Source organism: Sinohyriopsis cumingii, chromosome 15, assembly GCF_028554795.1.
Source record: "Sinohyriopsis cumingii isolate HCF-2022 chromosome 15, ASM2855479v2, whole genome shotgun sequence".
Taxonomy (NCBI): domain Eukaryota; kingdom Metazoa; phylum Mollusca; class Bivalvia; order Unionida; family Unionidae; genus Sinohyriopsis; species Sinohyriopsis cumingii.
In genome coordinates this window covers 69,939,616-69,965,638 of record NC_142975.1, presented here as the reverse complement: position 1 = coordinate 69,965,638, position 26,023 = coordinate 69,939,616, and the positions used below count along the sequence as shown (strand labels likewise).

The 26,023-nt window shown below is 39.3% G+C and overlaps 1 protein-coding gene across 1 annotated transcript in view; it reads right to left on the bottom strand.

The window, feature by feature from the left end:
* Positions 1 to 26,023, bottom strand: part of LOC149782031 (beta,beta-carotene 15,15'-dioxygenase-like) — a 53,306-nt gene that overhangs the window by 1,184 nt on the left and 26,099 nt on the right. The window contains exons 10-13 of the mRNA XM_089934821.1: positions 23,488 to 23,645; positions 22,622 to 22,727; positions 21,728 to 21,828; positions 1,198 to 1,309 (exon numbers count right to left, since the gene is read on the bottom strand). Coding sequence (XP_089790947.1) covers positions 1,198 to 1,309; positions 21,728 to 21,828; positions 22,622 to 22,727; positions 23,488 to 23,645 — 477 coding nt within the window. The remainder of the gene's footprint in view (positions 1 to 1,197; positions 1,310 to 21,727; positions 21,829 to 22,621; positions 22,728 to 23,487; positions 23,646 to 26,023) is intronic.

Below are 26,023 nucleotides of genomic sequence, written 5' to 3'. Positions count from 1 at the left end.
TCAGTAACCAAACCCACTGCAGCTGTATATCATCATTACAAATTAAAACTTTGATACCTTCAACAGTCTGCAACCGTTTGGAATGAAACTTGTAGTATGCAGAGTAATATATTAACACTAATTACCACCAGGAGAGTGTCGGAATAAAATATTCTGCTTGTATATGGTATCATATGCGATTGTAAAGGTGTGATCATCTCCGTTCCGGCGAAAGTCAACTTTTTGATAGCGAATGGTTAGATTTAGTATCACCATGGCTACATGTTTAACATACGCAACGTATATTGTACTTTGTGAAATGTGTTGCCTTAACTATAATGAGGGAATTATGACTTGCACAAAATATGCACGACCTACAGTACTTTATGTAAAACTGAGATATCAACTAAACATATCTGGATCCACACAAACTCAGATATCAACTAAACATATCTGGATTCACACAAATAGAGATATCAACTAAACATATCTGGATCCACACAAATAGAGATGACTATGTATCTGCATATAAGACTTGCATTTTAAAGTAAAACATATAGCCACAAAAGTCATAGAGAACATAGCTTTGTTAGAGAACGCTTTCTTAAAAGTATTTTGACGGTTCGATTTTTTGAAAGTCTTATTAATTGCACTTTTACTCTGTTGTGATGCAGAAGGTCTTAATTTCAGAGGCAAATTATTTCAAGAATCGTTTTCCGCTGTTCCTACTTAAGCAACTATGGGTATCTCACAGTGAGCTTGTTGAACGTGTGCTTGCGTAATGTGTGTTTATGTGTGCGTGCATAGATGCATGATATCAATGTTTATGTGGGGTTCTGGTGCGTACATTTAGTATGTTTTATAAAGGACTGAGTATCAAATTATTATGTATATACGTATGATGGCCCTGAATCTGAAGATGTATGATAAAAACAAACGTGTTTTCTTTACCATAAAACGTAGAACGTGTCAAATATCTTGTTGATTGAAAAATCCGATAAAAAAAAACATTTAAGATGTAAAGAATATAACAATTTAAAGTTCCCACTATGCATGTCTGAGACGACTTTGAATTACAAGTACATGTAACTAACCTGCTAAAATGCATTATCTACCCGCACCACAGTGCCACATTATAATGACCTAGATCACTTCGCGCATACGTAGTGTGGAACTTTTAGATCATCTCTTCCTATAATTAGACTCACTCTACCTTACCATCATCTTCCTCGGCTCCATTTGGATCCGGTACAAAAACTGGTTCTGATGGGTAGGCGTTATCCTCAGCCCATTCAAGGTAGGTCTTACTCTGAACATCAATCTTGGCTAACTGAAAAGAAATTGCATTCATTTAGGAAAGGCCCATCAATATTAAAATGAAATGTATAGTAACGGTTTCTTCTGGTTTTGAATAGGATCGTTTCACCTCTAAATGTAGAATGGGTCTAAAGATTTATAAAATGTTCTGACACAAACTCGAACCATTAAACTAAAAATTATTACTTTAGATTTACAAGTGACGTCAAAATAGTCCGTAGTGGAGCATAGGAGTATATATGTATATTCTTGTGGTCTAGATTGTATCTTCTGCACGAAAGTTACACATCCTTAAGAAGAACTGCTGCTGGACCATCTGCTCTCTTCTTCATATCTTAAGCTTTTAAACAGAAGTTATACATGGCCTGATTTCACTAACATAACAATAGCCTGGACTTAAACCTGTGAAGAATCCATCCAGGTGATATGAGGAAACTTAAGGCTGGCTTAAGTTTGACATCTATAGGTCCTAAATAGAAACTCAAGCTTTAAGACATATTGGTGAAATTAGGCCTGAGCAAACTTAAGACAGGCTTAAGTTTGACATCTATAGGTCCTAAATAGAAACTCAAGCTTTAAGACATATTGGTGAAATTAGGCCTGAGGAAACTTAAGACTGGCTTAAGTTTTGACAATCTATATGTCCTAAATAGAAACTCAAGCTTAAGACATATTGGTGAAATTAGGCCTGAGCAAACTTAAGACTGATTTAAGTTTGACAATCTATAGGTCCTAAATAGAAACTCAAGCTTTAAGACATATTGCTGAAATTAGGCTTGAGGAAAATTCAGACTGGCTTAAGTTTGACATTCTCTAGGTCTTAAATAGAAACTCAAGTTTTAAGACATATTGGTGAAATTAGGCCTGAGGAAACTTAAGACTGGCTTAAGTTTCACAATCTATAGGTCCTAAATAGAAACTCAAGCTTTAAGACATATTGGTGACATTGGGCCTTGACCTCAATTCTGGTCCAGACCCGGAGTTACCTACAAAATTCTTGTTAAATCTAGCCTTAAGATATTTTTAATCACCCTTTAATTTCAGCCAATCGGATCGCTGTATTCTTAAAAATTTAGTATTGGCTGTGTTGGTGAAATAGTGTGACTTAAGCTTGTACCATTAAAATGTCTAGGCTCAAACTTCAAGACATGGTGATAAAATTGGGGTTTGGACGTGCTTTCATAAATTTACTGCGTATGCACCACAAACGTCTATAAAAACAATCCATAAGTTTTCATGGGTTATTGGTTTGAAATATATAGGGGAGTAACTTTAGTTATTGCCCGGTTATAGTCCGTGTGTGAGAAATTATACATTTACAATTAGCTTTCAATGACATGTAAAGAGTCTGCGCTAGATTTAAATCTGGATAAACGCCTAATTAAGCAGTTAGATTATTTGTCGAGACGTATGGTCCTTCTTATTGTGACACTGCAAGGATTAACTGTGGTATGAAAAGATCTCTCTCTCGCGCGCGCGCGCCGAGTTGCTCATATTACAGAGAAATTTTTAAAGCTAAAAGAGCACCTTTCAAATCTGATGCAACATTCCCAGTCAAAACTTTCGAAATCGATACACTGTTTTCAATCAAGATCTTTCAAAGCTGATACACTAGCAGCAGAGGGGGCGAATCGGACATTTGGCTAAAACGTCATTTGGTTTAATTGATACTTTCTGCACTCAGCGGATCCAGCGTCGTCAGCGCCTGGTAAAAAAAAAACGACGACGTCCACGGGGGGGGGGGGGGGGTAAATCGACAATTGTCCGGAACGTCATTTAGTTTAATATACTTTCTGCATTTTCGATCCAGCGTCGTCAGCGTCCGGTAAAAAAGCGCGACGACCGCGTTGATGTCATCGCCCCCTCTGCTGCTAGGAGTTACAATGAAAATCTTTATGATCTCACAAACAGACTAATCACCAACTCTTCACCTTGTAAATCAATTAGATTATTTGACTGATCAGTTAGTTTAAAATTAATTCTTGTTAACAATTTATTATGGCATCTCATATAGACTGGATTAATTGGACTCTCAACGATTAAAAACCCGGGAGGAGCTGTTGGTGAAAATGAATAAAGAATATATCCCTGTTGAGCCTGATTTGATTGCTCTAGATTAATTTGATAGCTTCCTTCAATTGCATCACATACTAAATTGAGCGCAACCACCGATGATATATTTACGTTGTACGGGGCAATATGTCTGCCGCTCTCATCTGGGTCATTATTGTGAGTCAAAATTGTTGTTTGTGATAGCTGTTTTGGTTTTTTTACCCATTTATCATGTATTTTTTGAAAACCCTTGTCGATGGCTTCGTTGAGAAGTTTTTTCATCGTTGGGATATTATAGTAGGTCAATTTGTACGTAGAAATATCTTCCACGGGTATATTAAATTGTTTGGCAAACTCTACTCTTGTTTGGGGATTATTATTTAATATTTCCTGAATAATTTTCAAATGAAATGTTTCCGCGTCGTCAATAATTTTATTGCATGTCGCTACCACGCTGATAAATTCATCTCGGGTGAGAGTACCGGATCTGAGAGATATCAACAGCAGTGAAAGATCGTTCATCATCGCTTTAAAATTTCTAGCAATTTCATTGTTGCGAACTATGATATATTTCTGTTCAGACCATACTGCTGATTGAAAATTTCCTATAAAAAACTTCAATTTATCATAATTGTCATAGCTCTGTGTTGGATTACTGGGTGCTATCTTGTCGGTGGTATAATCAGATTTTTTAGGTTCGGGTATATCAACTACTTCTTCCTGAGGTTTTTCAGGCTATCCTAGCACTGTTCTTATCGAGCTGTTATAAATATCAACCATGTATCCCTCCGTTGATATCTCAATGGACGATGATAGCGTCGGCTCATGAACTTTAATATCTATCTTTGATTCCTTTCCGGTGATTGATTTTCTTCTACGCTGAAATTCGGCACTGATTTGTTCTATTTGGTAGGACCCAGTTGGTATGGAAACCATTTCCCAGTCCGGGGTGCCATCGGGTTTTTTTTTCCACGCGAACACCAGCGAGTTATTCGGTTGCTGACCATTAAATGCTACCGATAGGATATTGGGCCAACTGTGATATACCCGTAATTTTGCCAGCGCGATCTCGTGAACAGGAATCGGAGAAGGGAAGTTTACACTGAATTCGGGTTTTTTTGAGGTTATTGATATCATGCTTGTTTGCACCGGGGCGGTGTTTTCCACGATTCGTTGGAGTAATTCCATCGACATTATTATTATTCGCTGTTTCTAGTGTTCAATTTCAACACCGAATATTAACAACCTGCTTGTTTTCAGGAGAATGTTTTAAGCCCATTGAAGTGGTTTCAGCTTCCAGTTGAAAATCTTCAATTTTTGACATCGCGGAGTCATATAACCGGACCATTGTGGAGAATTCAACATCGGATATAAACGAGTTATCAATTGACGACGAGATCAACTCGGATAATTTCGAGTACGCGTCGGATATTATTTGATGTTTTACTGTATACTCGTCGAGTTTTTTATGAAAACACGATGATATCTTTCTAGTGATTGCGTTGGCAACTCCAGCAATTGTTGTCGCCGCGGAGATAGCGATTGGAACAGCGATCGGGGCCATCATGGTCACCGTGGATAAAATGACACCGGTACCAGCTACTATACCTGACACCGAGTACACGGCCACGTCGATGGCGGTTATTTTTCGACGGTATTTTTTTATTTTTACACGGTATTGTTCGGAGAGCGTTTTCAAGTTCGCGGAGAATTCTTTTACGGTATCGAATCGATATTGATGTGACGTCGGTGATACCTCTGATTCAATTACCCTGGTGGTCATTTTATTTTAAAAGAGCTAGTGTTTTCAATTACTTACTTAAATTATCACCACGAATTCCACATACCATGTAATGTTTGTCCTAATTAGACTGCTATCAACGGCTCTAATTATAAACCGTTCAGTTGCATCCTTGTCAATGATTGTTGATATTGTACTGTTAAACCCGGATGAACTCGATGATGATATATTAAACTGGATCGGTGAAATCAATGTCAATCGATAAATACCCTTGACAGTTGCGGTGATCATTATAATATTCTGTGTAGGAGTCCAGGTAAATGATCCGTGTTGAACCGTGTATACGCTATTGCCGATGCCCCCATGAGGTGTTTTCATTTTTTCAAGTTGCTCTGTCATTTTCGGTAGTCTGTCTTTAATCGCTGTAATATCAGTTTTGACTGCTCTTATTTCCCGTTCATGCACGTCTATATTAGTCCTGATCGCTGTAATAATAGTGTTGACTGCTTTTATTTCCCGTCCATGTGTGTCTATATTATTTCTGATCACTGCAGCATTAGTGTTGATTGTTTCTATTATCCGTCCATTCGCGTCTATACTAGTCCTGATCGCTGTAATATCAGTGTGGACTGCTCTTATTTCCCGTTCATGCACGTTTATATTAGTCCTGATCGCTGTAATATCAGTTTTGACTGCTCTTATTTCCCGTTCATGCACGTCTATGTTAGTCCTGATCGCTGTAACATTAGTGTTGATTGTTTCTATTCTCCGTCCATGTGCGTCTATATTATTTATGATCGTTGCAACATTAGTGCTGATTGTTTCTATTTCCTGCTCATGCGCGTCTACATTATTCTTGTTCGCTGCAACATCAGTTTTGATTGTTCCTATTTCCTGTCCATACGCAGTGATATCATTTATAGTTGTTGTAATTTCATCCGGCTTGACATTTTTTCTACCAAAGAATTTATCAACGGCGTCATCGATCCTGTTAACATTTTTTCGTAACGAGGTAAATTGGCCCGACAGCGTTGTAAACTCCAAAATAATATTTTTTATCCCTGTAAGATTCGGTTCGGTTACCGTCGGGGTCCCAAAAAAACTAGCAGTAGTGAGTTGTATATCGGTGACAGACTTTTGTATCCCCTCGAACTGATTTACTTGCGCGTTAAATCTATCATAGAAATTTTTTAACGAATTCGACATGGATATATAATTGTCGCCCAGTGTATTTATTTTTCCATTTATCGTCAAGATGGATTCACCTGATTTAAGTCGTCCGTCGCTGGAATACAGCGCTATACTGTTTTCAGCGACATCGCTCTTCCGTGTTAAAACGTCATCCAGCGACACATTACTGGATTTCAATTTACCCTGGCGATCTTGAAATACAACTATTTCACCTGGGTCAACACTTGTTAGGTTCAACGTCTCAGCGATTTCATCCTCAATTAGTTTTTTTACATCGGTTTCAGGCGCTTCCGTGGCTGGTTTTTGTAGCATTGAAATAGATCGTCCCCAGATATCAATCATTGTTATTGTAAAAAACACTAGTGTTTTCAATTTAATTATCTAAAACCCGCTGGGCTTCTGCGACCCCACTCGTATATTCATTTACAACCACATGAGGTGGTTTTCGCGATGATGAAATCGCCGCGAGTACGTTTAATACCTCACGGCCGCATATCGGTGGATCATTTAATCGCTGTGTTGGCAGCGTGGAATGAAAAATCGGGGGTCGAAAATCAGAAATTTTTCGTCGTTGTATATACCGCATGAACTCGCTCGGCGGTGCTAACCCGTATGAATCAAAATAAACAATCGCGCGTGGATCAATCGCGTATGCAACCCAATGAGTCCCTGATCCGCTACTGTCATCGAGATTAATAATGCCGGTTTCAACGTGTTTTGGTTGTGCCGGTAATTTATCTCTCATAAAGACCCCTCTGAAGTTTTTTAACGACAACGCGCGGGCAGCATCGATTAAATCAAAATTGGACAACGGGGCTATAGACTCCTCAACCACAGGTTTCTGGGTCATTGACGAGTCAATTAAACCGTTCCTGGCAATCTTAAGCCCTTTCCGCTGTACCACGAATACGGGGTTCCTGGCAATCTTAAGCCCTTTCCTTTTTTTATGCCTGGATCCACGAGCGGATCCACCGGTTGCTTTTTTCAGTGCCATTCCCGCCGCGGTACCAACGGCCCCCAACGCCGCCGCCTTCGCCACTGCTGGTGCGGCCGCGGCAATCAACGCCGGAATCGCAGCAAACAACGGAAATATCCCACCGGTCTTTTCTATGTTTTTGATTGCTGCGGCTGAAAAATTTACTTGAATACCTCGTTGTTTCTTCATTGCATCATTGAAATGTTTTATTTGACGTGTCGTCAATGATATTTTATGCCTGCCACCAGTCATCTGTGACGGCTTTAACGTTATTGTGGTTCCACATTGTTTAGGGGACTTTGATTGTAATTTCTTGACTTGACCATCGGTCAACTCTACACTAACAACACTATACGACATTTTTATTGTAAAACATTTATGTTTTTAATTACATATTTTCCACTGGTGCATCAACGATTCTCATTCGTCCACCAACACCTTCCAACAGCATTGATTTATCGCTGAGAATGACAGCAACCGCTCTATAATTAACACCACCCGGGGCTATACGAGCTCGGAAGTGTATATCAACGACGGATTGTCTCGTTAAATCAAGATGTTCCAACGAAAAATAATAAATCGGATACAGGTTTTTAAAATCAAGTTGTGATATTTGCAAACCAGTGTCGACGTTTTGATCACGACCCATATATGACAATATACGATGGTACACACGTGCGATATGGTTGTTGTCGTAATCAAGCTGTATATCCTCGGATGGTTCCTGTTGTCCGTTTATTCTCAGCGAAACCTCCCTGACTCTTAATCGATCAAATATCATATGGCTGCGTTCTTGATTACCCAATCGATCCCTATTCTGTAGCGCTATAAATATATGACGTGGAGCTGAAACGCCTTGTTTTGATGCCAAGTGCCATGTAAATGTATCAGCGACATTATCCTCTTTAGCATCAGTCGTTGTTGTTAGCCAACTCAATAATGATTTTCCCCCCTGTTCCATAAATGATAACAATCGTGCTTCCGTGGTAACTGATGGAGTCAACACCGGCATCCACAATGCTATTTTAGTTAAAACGACTTTACCGTCAGCGACGCCAGCAGCACGCCATATTGCATTGTCATCATCGCCCCTTCGCGTTAATGCGATTGTGTGTTTGGCTCCATAGATAACTTTTCTGACATTTCTACAGAATCCAAATATGTGATGGAGTGGAATCGCGCATGAAAAATGTCGGCGTGGTCCTTGCAACATCCCTACTCGTGTTGCAAATCCTAGATTGTAATTACCGTTAATACTTTTTATAATAGTGAAATCAGCGCCTGGTCTTGCTCTGCGGTCTGGATTAGCTGCTTCAGCTTGTGGGTCAACTGCGTTATCTCTTCCCGTCAGCACGTTAATGTACTGAAGGTGGTCAGCGTTATCAGTAACGTCCTTTGCGAACATCATAGATGGGCCCGCCGATCTTGTATAATCATCGGAATATCTTGATAGCCCAATTATCGTCGTTGCAACATCAACCTCGCGTTCTATTGATTCAATTTCTCGCCCGTCAATAAGATATCTAGCACTCTCAAATAACGCCATGATACCGTTGTTGACGAAGCCAACTCGAACACGAGAGTCATCTGCGTATGGTGTATTAGCGGCAACATTTGTCACGAGTTCTCCCTCGATTTCGATAAACGCTTCACACGGCAAAAAGTATTTACTGGTATCATGGACTTGAAGTTCAATTCGCGAGCGTAGGTCGGATTGTGGTGGTTGATAGGAATAAAATTGATAATCACGGACAGAATCATCCTTGCGCACTGGGGCATCCATATCAAACGCCGGATCGACTGTTCGTTTAAACATTTTATTATTTATCATGTTGATGTTTTCAATTGCAAACTCAAAGAGTGAAAATCTACGATTTTCAACGTCGTCTTCGTTTCGGTTTAAGACCACTTCCCGCTATCGCGTTCATAATAGCGCTGGTTGTTGCATTGGTGGATGGCGAAGCCATCAATGGCGGGGTCGCCAACGACTGAGACGTCATTGACGCTAGTTTTTTTTCCACCGCGTTATTTATTACCCTGCTGACATTTGCAGGCATCACTGTTGTAGAACGCAGCGGCGTTTGTTTTTTTCTTCTCACCAACGACATTAGTTTGTCCTTTGCTGCAGAAAACGCCTTTCCGGCAACATCTCCAATAGCGCTGATTCCTTTATCACGAATAACATCAATGGTTTTCATAGATAATTGTTTAGCTAACGGCGCCACCTTTGGAGCCATTCTTGTAAATAACCCCGCAATGGTATCACCGAGACCATCTCCGTACCACGCGCGGTATACAGGCAATCGTGAGTTTACCACGTAGACGCTGACTGGTTTATCATGGTTGTAGTGTATGATCATCTTTATTATAAAAACACCAGTGTTTTCCAATTAGTGATTGATCACCAGTGATTGATCAATCGCTGTGATAACCGTCCACGAATTCGTCAATGAGTTCTCGATATACATTAATGTCCATGATACCGCCTGCAAATAAACGCCTGCAAATATCAGCGGCCTCATTGATTATTTCCGGAGAGTTATTTCCGGCTCGTTTTCCTCCGATTAGTACTTCCAGCCGTGACATATCACTGAGAACATTACCAGGACAAGTAACACTAGCGTTTTCAACTACGCCGCTACCCGAAACAGAGTATCCTTTTCCTCTTTTTGGTTTCCTACTTTCAACATTCTCGTAGAATATTACATAATTATTATCACGCGGTGGTAGTACATTTTTATATTTACTTGCTAAATACACTATTCTTGTCCAATCCTTTAACGACTTTATATTTTTCTCGTAACCGCTATTGATATACATCTTTCGTGAACCCTTAGCAAAATTTGTAACAGTAAAATTAATCAATTTTTCATCGCTGTCGAAGGCTCTAATTTGATCTATTGCGGACTTTGTAAGTACTTTGGAGGGTATATTCTCCCTTATCTCTTCTTGTTCTTGTAGTATTTCTTGTATTTCTTCCTGTATTTCTTCTTCTGGTGCTCTTGCAGTAGCACCTAGTTCTTCTTCATCAGCCATTGTAACATAAGGTTCTTGTGGGTCCGAGGTTGATGTTACAGCGAGTGGTGGTGGTCTTTCCCCCCGTTGGTATGTTGTAGCAACTGCTATTTCCGCAGGAAGTGTTTCCAGAGACTTTTTTGTTTGTTCGGGCTGAGCTGCTATCTTTTCAAGCGCACCGAGGACGGGCACAGTTGCGCTTTTTACCGGGGCAAAGAGTTGTTCACTTCCAACAGCAAAATCAGTTTGTAGTTGTTGCCGCGTTTGAAGTTGTTTTCGGACCCTGTCTCGTAACGGTATGAAATTTTTAAGCGCTGCTAGCCGCTCTTTGGCTAGCCGAGTAGTAAGTGATTCACCTACCATTATTATAAACAATTTCCCGCCGAGTCTTCAATTTTCAATCCTGTGGCAGGAATATACCCGAACACCTGTCGCGTCAGATCATAGATATTGAAACGCAATCGTCTTACTATTTCAGTATTACAGTAGCTGGCCGTGGACTATTGTAATTAAAACGTTACCACGATCAGTAGTACGACCTATCGGGGGAAAAAAAATGTATACAACGTAAAAATTCATTCAATGTGCCACTCCCGTACGCTACGTGAACAGGTATGCCATTAAATTTCACTAGGCAACTGGGGCTCCACGGGGTTTTCGTCTATAATCTTTCTAATGTTTTTAATCTTACTAGAAATCTCCCGCTGTCGTTCATAAACACGTCCAAGTTTTTTTCGTATTGTTTCAACGGCAGTGAATAACCCAATGAATGCATTTACGTCATTGCGGTACAGGTTCTCATTAATCGTATGTTGTAATCGTTTTACAAGAGCGTACTCGCGGGCCAGGGTAAAACGCCCCCGTTTCGATTGTTCGTTAATAATTTCATAATCGGATAATATTCTTTCGCTGTTGAGACTATCAGATAATTCAATTCCTTGATTTTTCAATTTTGAAATCTCGGTTAATATATTATTGATGTCTTCGATATTCATATTCTTATAAACATCTTATTTTTAATATAAAAAAAATTATTTTTACAAAATGAACTCTGCGTATCAATCCCGAGGTGTGTTATTCATTTACTTAAAAAACGTTAAACAACACTGAATACTTCGATGAAACTGTAAAGATAATTCGTTTTCTTTGAAACAGACAATTAATTGTAACGTTCCCACTATCATGGTGACTTCGTCATGGTGACTTCGTCACTCGCTGATATAATTGGAGGATTTATTTCCCCTGATGTTATATATGAAAATCGAATTCTGTGTCCGGTCTTTTTTGAGATCGCTGTTTGATATACTCGTTCTGCTACTTTTCGTACTGAGGCGCTACAAATGTCGAAATATTTTCCTGCCTCATTCATTGACTGAAATATTTTTTCCTCGTGCGTTGATGTATCAAACGATTTGACACCCCTTGCTTTTTTTGAGCACTTACCAGTTTGGCCTTTTTTACTATTTTCACTCTGAGAGATAGCTTGCAGATTACACAGTCTGTTATTTTGATAATTAGAATCAATGTGATCAATAACGAGACTATCTTTGATCAATCCGTGGAAACATTCATAGATGATTCTGTGACAGAGATATTTTTCCCCTCCAGCAGTAAACATCAAATACCCGAGATTATTTTTCCATCCAACTGGTTTCTTCAGTCTGCGGTTTCTAATAACACCATCACGAGATGCTTCATAATTAACGAGCACAGGATGCGGCTGAAATTCTTGATTCATTTGTATAACAATACTATTTGTTTAATTCATTACTTGGTTTAATTATAAACCTCTGGATATAGTCCTGAGGGGTTTTTATAATCCTGTCGTTGTTGGGGTCAACAGTGGAGTTTTTAATTCGTTTATCGTAATAACGTTTTAACTCTCTGTATCGTTTTCCACCGCAACTGATACACAACTATGATTTTCCTCTTACACCAACGTGGCAAACCAAGCACGGGAGGGGGCCAAGGGACCCGTTGCGAACGCTTTGTAAATGATACCCGCAGAATTCACCTCTGCATGATTTATTGCACGGGGCTGTCGACCCAATCATCAACCATTTGCAGTGATTCATTATACCATATTCTTTCATTTAAATACTTGTTTTAATTATATGGAGGAGGAGTTCGAGAGATTATCAGCAATTAAGCGTTACAAGAATATTAAGTTTAATCTCGATAGAACCCTCAAGGACGCACCAAAAGCGTTAATAAACGATAGAACCCTGTTAAATAAAATCCGTGATTGTATCAATGAATTCAAGCGTGATGGTGCATCTCATAGTTGGTCAACATTTCGAATTGATGGCGTTGTTGATGCTACCATGAACGACAAACGCGCAGTAACGATAATATCACACCTTGGCAGTAAAAAGTATTTTTTCAGAGTAAAATTCATTGTCCGGGTGGAATCAGGTAATTGGATCATACGTGATAAATTTGAACCAGTTCTCAGCGACAAAAAAAAAGTCATTGTCAGCCACGATTCCAAGCCGAGGCTGTTAACTGGAATTGACAAACCATACTATGAACGAGCATATCCTGAAACAGCAGTTGTTTATGGGATATACCCGTTAAATAAGAAATCTGACATTGTATTACTGAAACCAATGAAACAATCAACGGGGATAAATTGTGTAGCAGAACGAATAATAGAGCATTTTACAAATGCATGTCGAGGAAATAAACTGACTGATCTACGGCGTAGCAAAATAAACCAGTGGGAACTAACCGTAAAAGAGCGAGGAGCTACTATCAGCGACATAGCGAGATTAGAAACATCGCTGAGATTTCCAATGACCGTTACAACGATAACCGGTGAAGTATTATACGAATCAAAGTATAAATCAAAGGGAGCCCCAATCAAAATTATTGATCATAACGAACACGCATGGACGTCCGCGGTCACAATATTTCCACGGGATAGAACAGTAAAGTATATACCTGAAGAATTCCTGGGAGAACAATTCTCCAAGGATGGGTTTCTCGCGGAGGTGAAATTATTTGATGCTATTGCCTGCTTGTGTAAAAACGACCCTGTGTCAGTGTGGTTACTTCGCAGCGCTGAAAACGATACGGATACCTTTGATCAGTTTGTACGACCAAATGGCGAGTTATATCGCACTGAAGCGTTTCACAGCAAGATGAAAAAACTAGCCATGGAATTTGGAGAGCATGATGAACAATTATTAACAAACTGTTTTACAGTTCCATCGGTTGCAGCTCATTTTGCAGCAAGGAAAAATGCGTGGAGACCAACACGCAAGGAATTTCTACCGGATGTACAATCCAGTTGTTTGGAATACTATCACGGTGGATTATGGAACACTAGATACAACCGCGACGCTATGATTTCCGTTGATATGGTTGCTTGTTATCCAGCGAGTTTTCTCGGGTATGGATCCGCCGCTGAGTATTTCAAACGATTTGGACACCCCAGACATGAAATGACTCGTGTTGCTATTAATGGACCACTGCCTGATTTTGATTTAACCGGATTCGCTCGCATAGTATCATTTGAATTCGCAGCAGGACTCCATCCGTGTTGTTATGTTTGGATTGGTAGACACATGACTGAAAAAACGTGGTTGCCAATAGCGCTGCTACGGTATATGATTGATTGTAAAATGCTAATTTCGTTGATTGTCAGCGACGCGATTATATCATATCGAGCGCAGACTGAAGTCTGGTTACCAGAACCAGAGCGTCTAGATAGTATAATTCACGAATCCAGAAAACAGATTGATGCCGACGAGGAATATGTCGTCGAATGGTCCAAAAAGATATTCAACCAACGAAACATAGAGGCAAAAGATCTCGGTAGAAGAATAATTGGTAAGTTCACACAAGGTGGAAAAAACTGCGACTACAAACGATATTGCTCACGGCTGATTATAGATGACGCAGAATATGATTTCGTAATCAAGGACGCAGTGGCGAAAAATAGATACGTGAACTGCAAAACAGATTTCTTGTCCAATGGAACAAGGTTGGGTACAGTTGTTACTTACAGCGATGGAGACAGCCCAGCATATCCACATTTGAGGGCGTCTATGCTGGGTTATGCTTGTATAAATTTATTTTCAATGTTAAATAGATTTCCCGACACCGCAGTTAGAGTTGCGATTGATTCAATGTACATGGACGTAAAGTATAAAAGCAACGTAGCTGTGCTTACTAATCCAAATGAGAGTTGGGGTACATGGAGAATTAAAAATGAAATACAACGCGATTATTCCCCGTCAGCAGATGTTACAATTGAAAACAATTACTTACGCGGTGATAAATTGTCAGAGTGGTCTAATGCACCACCGATATCCGACCCAATCTGTAGATACAAGACGGTTTATTTAAATGGCTGTGGCGGGTCAGGAAAAACGACTCGGGCAATTGAATTATTTCGAACGCGGGCAAGTATGATCGTGCTTACACCAACCCATAGACTAGCGCGAGAGATAAAACAACGAAATGTTGACGCCGTTACTTATCACAGCTTTTTTTCGATACAGCGGCGGTGCGTGGATCGAATGGGTGAAAAATTTATTCCTGAGGTTATCATTTGGGATGAGATATGTACTGTTTCGTTAGATGTTTTACAAATGTTTCTTGAGTGGTTGCTGCGCGCGAATACAGCAGTGATAATGTGCGGGGATCATGGCCAACCACCACCATTTGTCGGCGAGGGTCCACATGATTGGTTAAAGGGTTTTGTGGACTATTATGAAGAAACCGATACTGATTACCGAGCACTTGATGAACAACTGCGCGAGGTTAAAAAATTAATCAGATTACAGCCGGATAGAATTCAATGTGAAATAATCCGCAAGGTGATTCCGGAAACGCCGTTAAATGAATTCTGGGAAACATGGAGACCAAACGATTTAATAACAGCAAGTAGAAAGATAGTCAGAGACACACTTCAGCAAAAGTTGTTTACGTTGCATAAGGAAAAGTTTCCAACGCGCCCAGTGCCGTTATGTTATAGACCCGCGGATACACGGCGGCAGAACATTGAAGTTGAAATTCCAGGACGGACAGAAAAACAAATACTGGTGCTGAATGATATCGTGCTCGTTGATATCAGCGTCGTCGAGGACGCGCTACGTGCTGATAAATCCCCGTGGACGTTAGGATACGCAACAACAATACATTCCTCGCAGGGATTGACTATCACGGATACAATTGTTTGGATAGTTGATAATCGCATCGAATGGTCAAATCTAGTCTATCTTGCAGTGTCCAGAGTACGGAGGATAAATCAGCTTCGAAGAATTGTTATTGATGAAGCCAGTGACGACGACATCATCGATGCAAGCGTCATTGATAGAAAACTCTCTGGTTATAAACAACAGGATAAAAAAAAACAGCGGCGTTTTGATATTGATGCCGAATTAATAATTGCACTACGACAACAACAGAATAATCACTGCGCGAGTTGTAATTGTATAATGCGTTGGCGTTATTCGGATAAAGACGCTCGCCAATTTACCGTGGACAGGATTGATAACAATCTCGGTCATGTCAAAAACAATGTGAGGTTGACCTGTCTTGAGTGCAATAGACGCAACGGCGCTAGTTAAGACCACGCGGGGGTAATTGAGTATCGTCAGGTATCACTTGTAGTTGCTCGCGTGTAAACCCCCGCTGTGGGGCAGTTGAATCCAGTCTATAGATCGGTGGTCTATCAGTTGATCGTGTTATCGTTGATATGTTATGTGTGGTAACACTCCAAATAGGATCAGTAGCTCTTTTTTTACCGCCCTCAAGCTCTCCTGGTTCATATAGATATCTAACAGTGACATCGCCGAGAATCGGCTTGGAAACGCTATCTATTTTTGATCTTTTGGGTATATACTTTTTTTTAATCGCGTCGCTGGGCTTCATGTTGATTGCTCGGGTAATCTCGTTATTTAACGCTGCAATTACGCCTGGCAACCTTTTGACCCATTCACGAGATCGTTTTTCTTGGATGAATTCTTTTGCGTATTGATATCCAAATAACCGTTCAGCAAGAGTCCGATTGAATCGTTCAACAATTGCCTGATCACGATGTAGCCCAGTATGACCTCGTCGTACCGCGACGCTATGATGTTTCAGCGTTGATAAAACAGCGCCGCGAAATTCACTACCAGGATCAACTTGTAATAGATTTGGCCAGCGCAGAGGACCTCTTCGATAAATCCGCTCAAACGCATCGGCTACTTCGGTTGCCGACTTTGTTTTTAACGGTTCCGCTTGTTTGTATCGACTCGCAACATCAACTACGGTTAGCGCGTATTTGTAACCGTTGTCATGCGGCAGAAATAGTATATCAGCCTGATGAACTTCATTGGGTACGCTGACATCAAAGCGCGAAAAATTGATTTGTTTAGGCGGTGGTAGATAGATTTGCCATATAGCCTGTTTGGATAACCAATTAGCCGCAGTGGCCCTTGTTACTTTTGCAGCGCTTGCGAGTTTATCAATTGCGGCCTTCCCTTTCCAGTATCCTCTCGGAGAATAATAGATGGATTCCATGTTGTTATTAATTACCAGCGCCCATCATTAATTTACCTTTCATAGCCGATTTTACCAACCATGAAGCCAATTTTTCTTCGAATGATTTATCAGGAATGGTATTTAACGCGTGAATTAATTTTACATCCGCGATATGACGCTGTTGCAGATCGCTACTTTTATAAGCAACATCATGAGCATGACACGCCTTATCGATAGCGTTTATTGGATACTCACCGGGTTTGGGTTGATTTTGATCATCGAGTCTGATATCTAATCGTGTTCCGGGGCCACAGTAGCTATATCCTGGAAGGTGCTTTTCTCCTGGATACTTTCCCCATGGTGTTCCCGGGAGTTTTGATAACTTGGCTGCAATATCACCTCCTCGCTTTTTTTTAAAACATCCCCGGGTCTAATAGAAATAAATCTAAATTTCTTTATACCGCATTGTACACACTTACCAGTAAGTGCTGATCTGTTATTTCTTGTTGTAACGGTTGTCATATCATTTGTGCCAGTACGCACTCTACACTTCACACAATATAGATCCATAATTTATGTATAGAGATATGAATATAATTGATTTTTCGGCGACTAAAACAAGAGAACCAGTTAAGCATATTGCAGCGTTACCAAACTCGATCCGGATGATTATCATCGGACCATCTGGATCCGGCAAGACGCAATTGTTACTTAATTTAATAATGAGATGGATGAAGTGGGACAAGTTGTATTTAATCGCCCCTAGCGTAGATGATCAACGATGCTACGAGGTGTTGAAAGATTTTAACGAGAATGCATCAGCGATCACTGAAAAAAATGTTATTGAGTTTATTACAGATATCAATGATGCACCAGGTATTGATGATATTGATGGCGACGTTAACAATCTAGTCGTGTACGATGATGTTATGTTAGACAATCAAAAAAACCCAGCTAGGATATTTTCCAGAGGCAGGCATAAAAACACTGACGTGATATATGTCACTCAACGATACACTCAGATTCCAAAAGTAATCAGAGATAACTGTAATATTCTTGCTGTATTCAACGGCGTTGATACACACACGCTACGAAATATTTGGCAGACATGGTGCGGCGGTGACATGGACTTTAATGTTTTTCGAAACTTTTTTAGTCATGCTCAGTCGACCCCACATGGATTTGTAACGATAAATTTACATGATCCTCGGACACGATATCGTATCGGACTTGACCAAATATTCGGTTAAATTGTAAATAATTTTCATTGTAACTTCTAGCAGCAGAGGGGGCGATGACATCAACGCGGTCGTCGCGCTTTTTTACCGGACGCTGACGACGCTGGATCGAAAATGCAGAAAGTATATTAAACTAAATGACGTTCCGGACAATTGTCGGATTACCCCCCCCCCCCCCCCGGTGGACGTCGTCCTTTTTTTTTTACCAGGCGCTGACGACGCTGGATCCGCTGAGTGCAGAAAGTATCAATTAAACCAAATGACGTTTTAGCCAAATGTCCGATTCGCCCCCTCTGCTGCCCCTCTGCAGATTTAAATCTGGATAAACGCCTAATTAAGCAGTTAGATTATTTGTCGAGACGTATGGTCCTTCTTATTGTGACACTGCAAGGATTAACTGTGGTATGAAAAGATCTCTCTCTCGCGCGCGCGCGCCGAGTTGCTCATATTACAGAGAAATTTTTAAAGCTAAAAGAGCACCTTTCAAATCTGATGCAACATTCCCAGTCAAAACTTTCCAAATCGATACACTGTTTTCAATCAAGATCTTTCAAAGCTGATACACTATATTCCGTCCTGACTTTCAAAGGTGATAAAACCTTTCAGTCTAGACCATTCAATAGAGATGGACATTTTTAAAGTAAATTAAGTTTCTCCGAGAATACTTAACCACTCATATTATGCTACGAATGCTAGCCGCCTACCTTGGGAATAAAGCCTTACTAAAAGATTAAATTGTCTTTTCCTGTCTATCTCATATATACAACGAGCAATAATCCTTGCCCATTACCTCTTCTTGCACCACCTGGTATATCTAGTTTGTAGCTGAGCGATATACTAGTGAAGATGCATTCATGGCAGAGTGATTGTTTTAATTGGGTCTAGTGGTCGTCTGGGTTTTTGCACCGTTCCTACCAGATGCAAAGTTTACCTCTGAGAAGCTATCTGTCGGAGATACAAACTTGAGAAGGTTGGCTTTGCATGGGAGCCAACAGCCACAATGATATCTCGGATCAAAACGTTACGTTCAAACGCGAGGCTCGCAGAGATTGCTCTCATCTTATGAGGCAACTCTGATCTTGTGAGACTTTCGAGTACACCGAGGATGTAACCCATTTCAGCAATCAAGCAAATGCTTGAGTTGTGATGTCCTGTTTCCCGACATTCGCCTGATGAAATAGGCGTTTGCACTTTCCACGACTTGACTCTGTACGTCTCAAATAGCGTCTGAGTGAGCGAACAAGTTCTTGCATGGCCGCTGCTCTCGACCTGTCTATGGAAGAAAGCGATCGAATGACGACACTTTGATTACCGACAGACGGTAACCTATTTTCGGCTACAGAGCCTACTTGAGTGAAGAGGACCACCGAACCATCAGATCTGAACTGAAGATAGGTCGGGTCTACAGGAAGGGTAAGTAGCTCCCTTACCCTGCATGAGAAAGCTAAAACTATCAGGAAACATGTTTTATACGATAGTAGCTTAAGCAAAGTGTGCGCTATTTGTATTGAGCCATGTTATAACAAATGACAGATTCCAGTTTGGAAACAGATTGAGAGCTTTTGGTTGATTCAGATCAAAATTGGTTACAATATCTGGTAGGATTTTATCATGCCCAATATCACGTCTACCCTTATGCCAGAATGTGTCCATGCCCAATATCACGTCTACCCTTATGCCAGAATGTGTCCGATATCTTGGAGCGATAGCTTTGATAGCAGTTGGGGACAACTGTTTCTCCTGGAAGAGCATGAGAAAAAGTCATACCAGGTGGAATCTATCACTCAATTCAAGCCTCTTTGAAAATGTCACTATCTCTTCCCAGTGGATAAGCAGTAAGATACGGAAGTCCGGAACTGTCAGCTGGTTCGCCTGGCGTATGGTCGGCCTGGATGCTAGCGGTATATAAGACGGTCCCGCTATTACCGGTACCGGCCACTCCAATGGCCTGGCTTGACAGATACATTTCTCACTGAAATCTCCCTCATAATAAGGGTATGTCGCCGAAGCTACGGCTAGATGGACGGATCTGTAACTAATATGCCCGTAAATCGTTGTTGTCTGGCTCGTTTCAGCGAAAAGGTCAAGGGTAGGATGGCTGGACTGCAGGCAACGGTGCGGTTGTATTATGCAATAGATCCAAAGGATCCAGTACAAACCTAATTCGTCCTGACTTACAGGCCAAAGGTCATACTCGGACATGCGGGGCGATTTTTGACCACTTGGGCTGCCTAAAATTGAGGGACACTCCCTCAATGAGTCGGAAAGAGTGCAGAAGTAAGCGAGGAAAATAGAGGTAATATTTGGCGTTATGTCAGTAATTGCGTTGTCGTCTCCTGAATCAGATAACACATCTGTTCTAAGGCGAACGACTGTACCATTTCCAAATTATCCTCCTCCCCCGCCGCTCATGTTACTGTGGCTAATGGCTGAAAACGAAGAACTTTTTTGCGGGTGGGGTGTCCTAGCGTCCCACACAAAGCTCGCAATGGAGGTTGGTTTGGGATGAATGCTGAGGACGTCAACGCTATCTTTCTTCCATTTATTCTGTCTTCCCTTCCTTTCATAGCTGCCTTTTAGACTATTGTAGTCCACACATCCTCAGACCACGTATTACATACGCCGCGTGGCATCGACGGTGTACATTTAGTACATACAATGCTGGAGTAATGATTGTCTTCCTATACTTTGAACTGTTTGCATGATAGTCTCATTGAAACAACACAAGAACACCAAAAGAAAGCATCAATTAGTAACGCAGTATATAACTAACTCACTGACCGCTCCGGTGACCTAAGAGGTTAGAGTGTCCGCCTCGGATGCGGGAGGTCACAGGTTTTAACCCGAGTCATACCAAAGACTTATCAAAATGGTGTTAGCTTACTAACTCGCTAATATGACGCACGTTATTAACGGAAAAAACAAAACAGTTTGAATTGTACATGCCCTCTAGAGTATGCTTTGAACTTAGGCATTGATGCATCGAGTTAACTTTTCTATCAAAACGATACAAGATAAAAAAAATAATCATAAATTAGCAACGCAGCATGTTATTAACTCGCGAATACCTCTCCGTTAAGTAAGCGAAAATAGTCAAAGTCGCGTTAATTCATAAATGACAATATGAGGTTAACAATGGCGTGGTGTAACGTGGTCTGAAATAGGCGAACTCCATAAAGGTGACAAAATCACTCTAATTTAGCCGAGGTTGTAAACATATTGTACACAACCTGCAGCAGAATGATTATTCCACACAATAAACCCAAAGAGAACGTTGGATGGTCCAGTTCGAACACAAAATGTGCTTGGACTGTCGGAGGTAAACTGCACGATATTATTAATACAGCAGCGAAGCTAAAACAAGCGGCACATGGCGGTGGCAAGTGAACGTAAAAGGCAAGAGCTATTGTCCTTTGTCTGTATGAAATAGACAGAAAAATACGATTTACTAGGGCAAGATTCATGCCGTAGCAGGCTGGTACTCCTAACGTAATGTGATTTGGGAACTTGTGTGAAGGAGAGACAATAACTTCAGTCCAGAACTTTCAAAGCCGATACATTTTTCTCAGTCCTGACCTTTCAAAGCTGATACAATATTTTTAGTCCAGACCTTTCAAAGCTGGAACAGAAGTTTCAGCCAAGAACGAAAGTATTGTATTTGAAACTGGGTTTATGCTTACTTTGATCTAGTGATAGAGAAAATATATAAGAAAAATAGTTGTTGCTTTCTTTATTACTTACTGTATTAAAATGTTTTCCATCCTTATGCCATCCGACCCCATACAGGTATTTGTATTTCTTTGTATTATACTTTTGGTAATGAATTTGTGGAAATTCAAGACCTGAAAGAAAAGTTGGCTCTTCGTTAACCTAAGTTCAAAGAGTGCCCTTCCACCCTCATATCAATTCAACCATTATATTTTAATTTGAAAAAAATGAATATTGTAATCAGAAAGACACTTTACGTAGGGTCACATGAAAAAGTTTGAAAGTATGATATATTCTGATTTTCTTCAGAAGAAACAATCAAAGCACAATGTACAGTCTATATATTTGCGAACAAAATTACTAAGTGTTGATGTTACGCAATATTCATGATATTATCTTATGATTGGTAGCTGCCTGTTATCCACGTCATGTGATGTGATTCTTGCGAAACGGGGGGGGGGGGGGGGATAACTCTAATGTATCTGCATAGCAGCGAAAGCATAGACTGACATATTAAATGAGCAATATTTAACTAAATGGGCAATGGGCAATATTTAACTAAATGGGCAAAATTTAATCATGACAAGCATTTACTGACAGCCTTGCTAGTATGTTAAAGTCCATTTAAAACTTATAACATGGGGAGGGGGGAAATGAACACTTACGATTAACTAATTACTATTTAATTTTGTTTATCTCACAATTAGGGCAATCTATTATTTCTATTTATTTCACAAGGTCAGCGAGTGGAACTGTGAAATAACAAGCATGCCAATCATACAAAAATAAGGTTCACGTAAAGAAAAATTGAATAAAACAAATCTCGAAAACAGCAACATGCACAGAGCAATTAAGAAAACGATGAAATTAGGAAAAGTGTAATACGTTTCATCCCCGTGACCCCTGTTTGCCGGAATAAGAACTTACCAATTGAGGCCAGCTTTTCATATTTGCAGTTGATTGTTGTCTGGTTCACAAGTGTTGCAGAGGCATCTGTGTTCGTTAGTTTGACTAGATTGCTTTGTAGCGGCATCTGGTGATTACATAATCAAAATTGAAATGTACATATACGTGATTTTTGTTTCTTCACAACGTCGTAAATTATTCACCAAGTAAAAAATTATTAAGTTCAGTATCTCTTTGGGTTTTGCTGAACGTTGCTAGAAATCATCACGAGAACTGAATTTGTCAAATTTAGTTTAAAAACCCATCTTAATTAATTCATTTCATGTTCCAAATATTGTGCTACACGGTCAATTAATAACATTAGTTGCGTATGAATAATTTGTCACTAATAATTTAACGAGTCACTTTTATCACGTACGATTATTTCTCAATTTGTCCAACTAACTGCTGAATCGAAATGTCATTGGTGACTCAGCATAAGTGCTGGGTTAATCTAAGTCCACCTACTATATGCTGACCATGACGCACCCCTTAGTGTTCCCAACGGGGCGAATCAAGTAGCGTGATGAGATCTAACAACAAAACGTGAATTGCAAACGCCATTTCAAAACCTGTGGCCATGTGGTGAAAATACTTAAACGCACACACAAAACTGGGCAGTTGGTCAAAAGGAGGCCAACTGAATATTAAATGTGTTGACCGTTTTTCAGATTGGGAGTTATGAAAAAGCTTTAGTAGAAGTTAACCTTCAACCAGAGAGATCGACACTACTTCAAACAAATACCGCTTGCACACTTACAGTATAAATTTCCGTTTAAACGACTTTCAAGAGTCATCAAATGGCATACTCCAAAAGTTTCTCATAGACAGCAGGAAAACATACTTACCTTCTTATCTATATTTAGAGGTAGAATATAACGCCTTGCCTCCGGATTATCTATTTTCCTCCAGTTTTCTAGACACTGGTCGCTTTGCAAATCTTTCAGCTTCACATACTCGTATGCATCCTTGTTCTTAAATGCACAGAGGTCAATCACAATATGTTCTGAAACAAATTATGTATATAGTAGCATATTTCTGTAATTTGGATTTATTTTCTGATATGCCTTTTTGTGTTATATTTTAATGATAATTAAATATGAAAGAGCATGGTACAAATGTAATTTTGTATCCTTTCATATTTATATCTGCTTAAAGGACTCACGGTACTAATTCAGTTCCCATAGTATACCTATGCCAACACTATGATATTAAAAATTCAATAACTTTAAATTTCTAAGTGCTCATGATCAAACCTACATTTATCAGTATAGATGAAACCTAGATATCAGCTTCTGTGTAGAGAAAAGAATATGCGCCTCAGCATTATCTGGAACTACATGTGTTTGAAACATGTGCTTTCAATTCCGCACCAGAATCCGGTGCTAATTTCAAAAATGAATGTTTCTAACTCAGGATTGTTAAAGGACTGAAATTCCGTCAATAAAACAATGTCTCTATATTTTTCTGTTACAACTAGTATAAGCTCTCAAAAGAGAATTTTCCCTAAAAAAATATAACTTACATTATTAACCAATCCTGGCCAGCCAAACCCATATATACTATATTTTATCTTTCACCCATTTTCAGGCTGGTTCCCATTTTTCCATACAATTAGTACCGTGTGTCCTATATTCACCTCTGATTTTCTTGATAGGCCAGGGAATAGTAGTAGTTCAATGCATAACTAAGCAATGTGCATAGTTCTGCTTGTCAAAGATTACATTAGTGAATATTTAATTATACTGCAAGTTCATCTTCACCTATATAGCAATGGTGCATTTCAGGCAACATTTAAGTATTTGAGCTTTATTTAAGAAAATCAGAAAAATATTAAAATAAAAATAAAGCTGTCTAATAAAAGTCACCTTTCCTAATATCACCATTTATGTCTCTTCAATTTAATACTGACATATATTGCCAGCCTTGTCATATTATACAGTTCATGAGCAAAAGGTCAGGGTCTATATGTACATGTATAATTACAGAAAAAGATACTTAAATGACAGAAATTACCTATAATTCCCCCTAGAAGACATACAATTTAAAACTAAAGTAAGGTAGGCATAAGTCCATTAAAATACAAGATATGAAGTTTCAAATCATCCACTGGAAAAAAAAATTAGTGGGATGCAAAGTCATGAGAGGTCATCACCATTAAGCATGGTGGATCATACCTGAAGCATGATATCTCAAAACACAACCAGGAAATATCATATTGTTCAACATAATTATTTTATACATTGTAAGTTGTATAAACTTTATGTAATTATATATATAAATATATATATATATATATATATATATATATATATATATATATATATATATATATATATATATATATATATATAAACCAAAGGGCAAAACACTCCACCTAACATAGTGAAATCTACACATTCTACACAATGCACCCATCCCCCTTTTTGGTAATAGTTGATATATCTGAATGTGTTTAATATAACACTGAAATTCACTCTGTTATTTACAAAGAGTATTAATTTTGCTTGTTATCCACAAATATAACAATATGATTGCATTTATAATAAAATTAATAGCACCTGCATATGTGGAGTCACTGTATTGTTATAACTGTTTATAGGACTCATGGTACTAATTCGGTTCTCGTACTATACCTTTGCCAACACCATGATATTAAAAATTCAATAACTTAAATGTTTTAGTACTCATGATTAAACCTATTTTTATCAGTATAGATGAAACCTGGATGTCAGCTTCTTTGAAAAGGAAAGGATATGAGCCGCGGCATTTTCTGCACCTACATGTGTTTGAAACATGCGCTTTCAATTGCGCACCAAAGAGTCAGGTGCTAATTTCAGTAATGAGTGTTTCAAATTCAAGACTGTTAGAAGACTGAAATTCATCAATAAAAAATGTCTCTATTTTTTGAGTTACACCTAGGATAAGCTCTGAAACGAGTCTTTTTCCTAAAAATAACTTACATTATTAACCAACCCTGGCCAGCCAAACCCATATATACTCTATTTTATGTTCACCCATTTTCAGCCTGGTTCCCATTTTCCATGCAATTAGTACCGTGTGTCCTGAAGATTAATGTTAAGGAGTAAATAGAGCAATGGAAGTATGCTATTATATAAAAATATTCTTAGATGATGTATGACCTATTGTGCAGAGTGCAGCATCTGAGATTCATTGATATTTTCGTAATAAAAAAAGCTTTAAATTTCATTGATAATAAGATGAATACAGAGTTTATATCAGTTTTGGAATAGGAATTGCCATCGAAACATGCGGCCGAGGACTACCTTTTGTGAAACATCAATGATTAAATGCCCTGTTTGCATATGGTGTTGTAACGCAAGAGTATATGGTGTTGTAACGCAAGAGTATATCCTGTTGTAA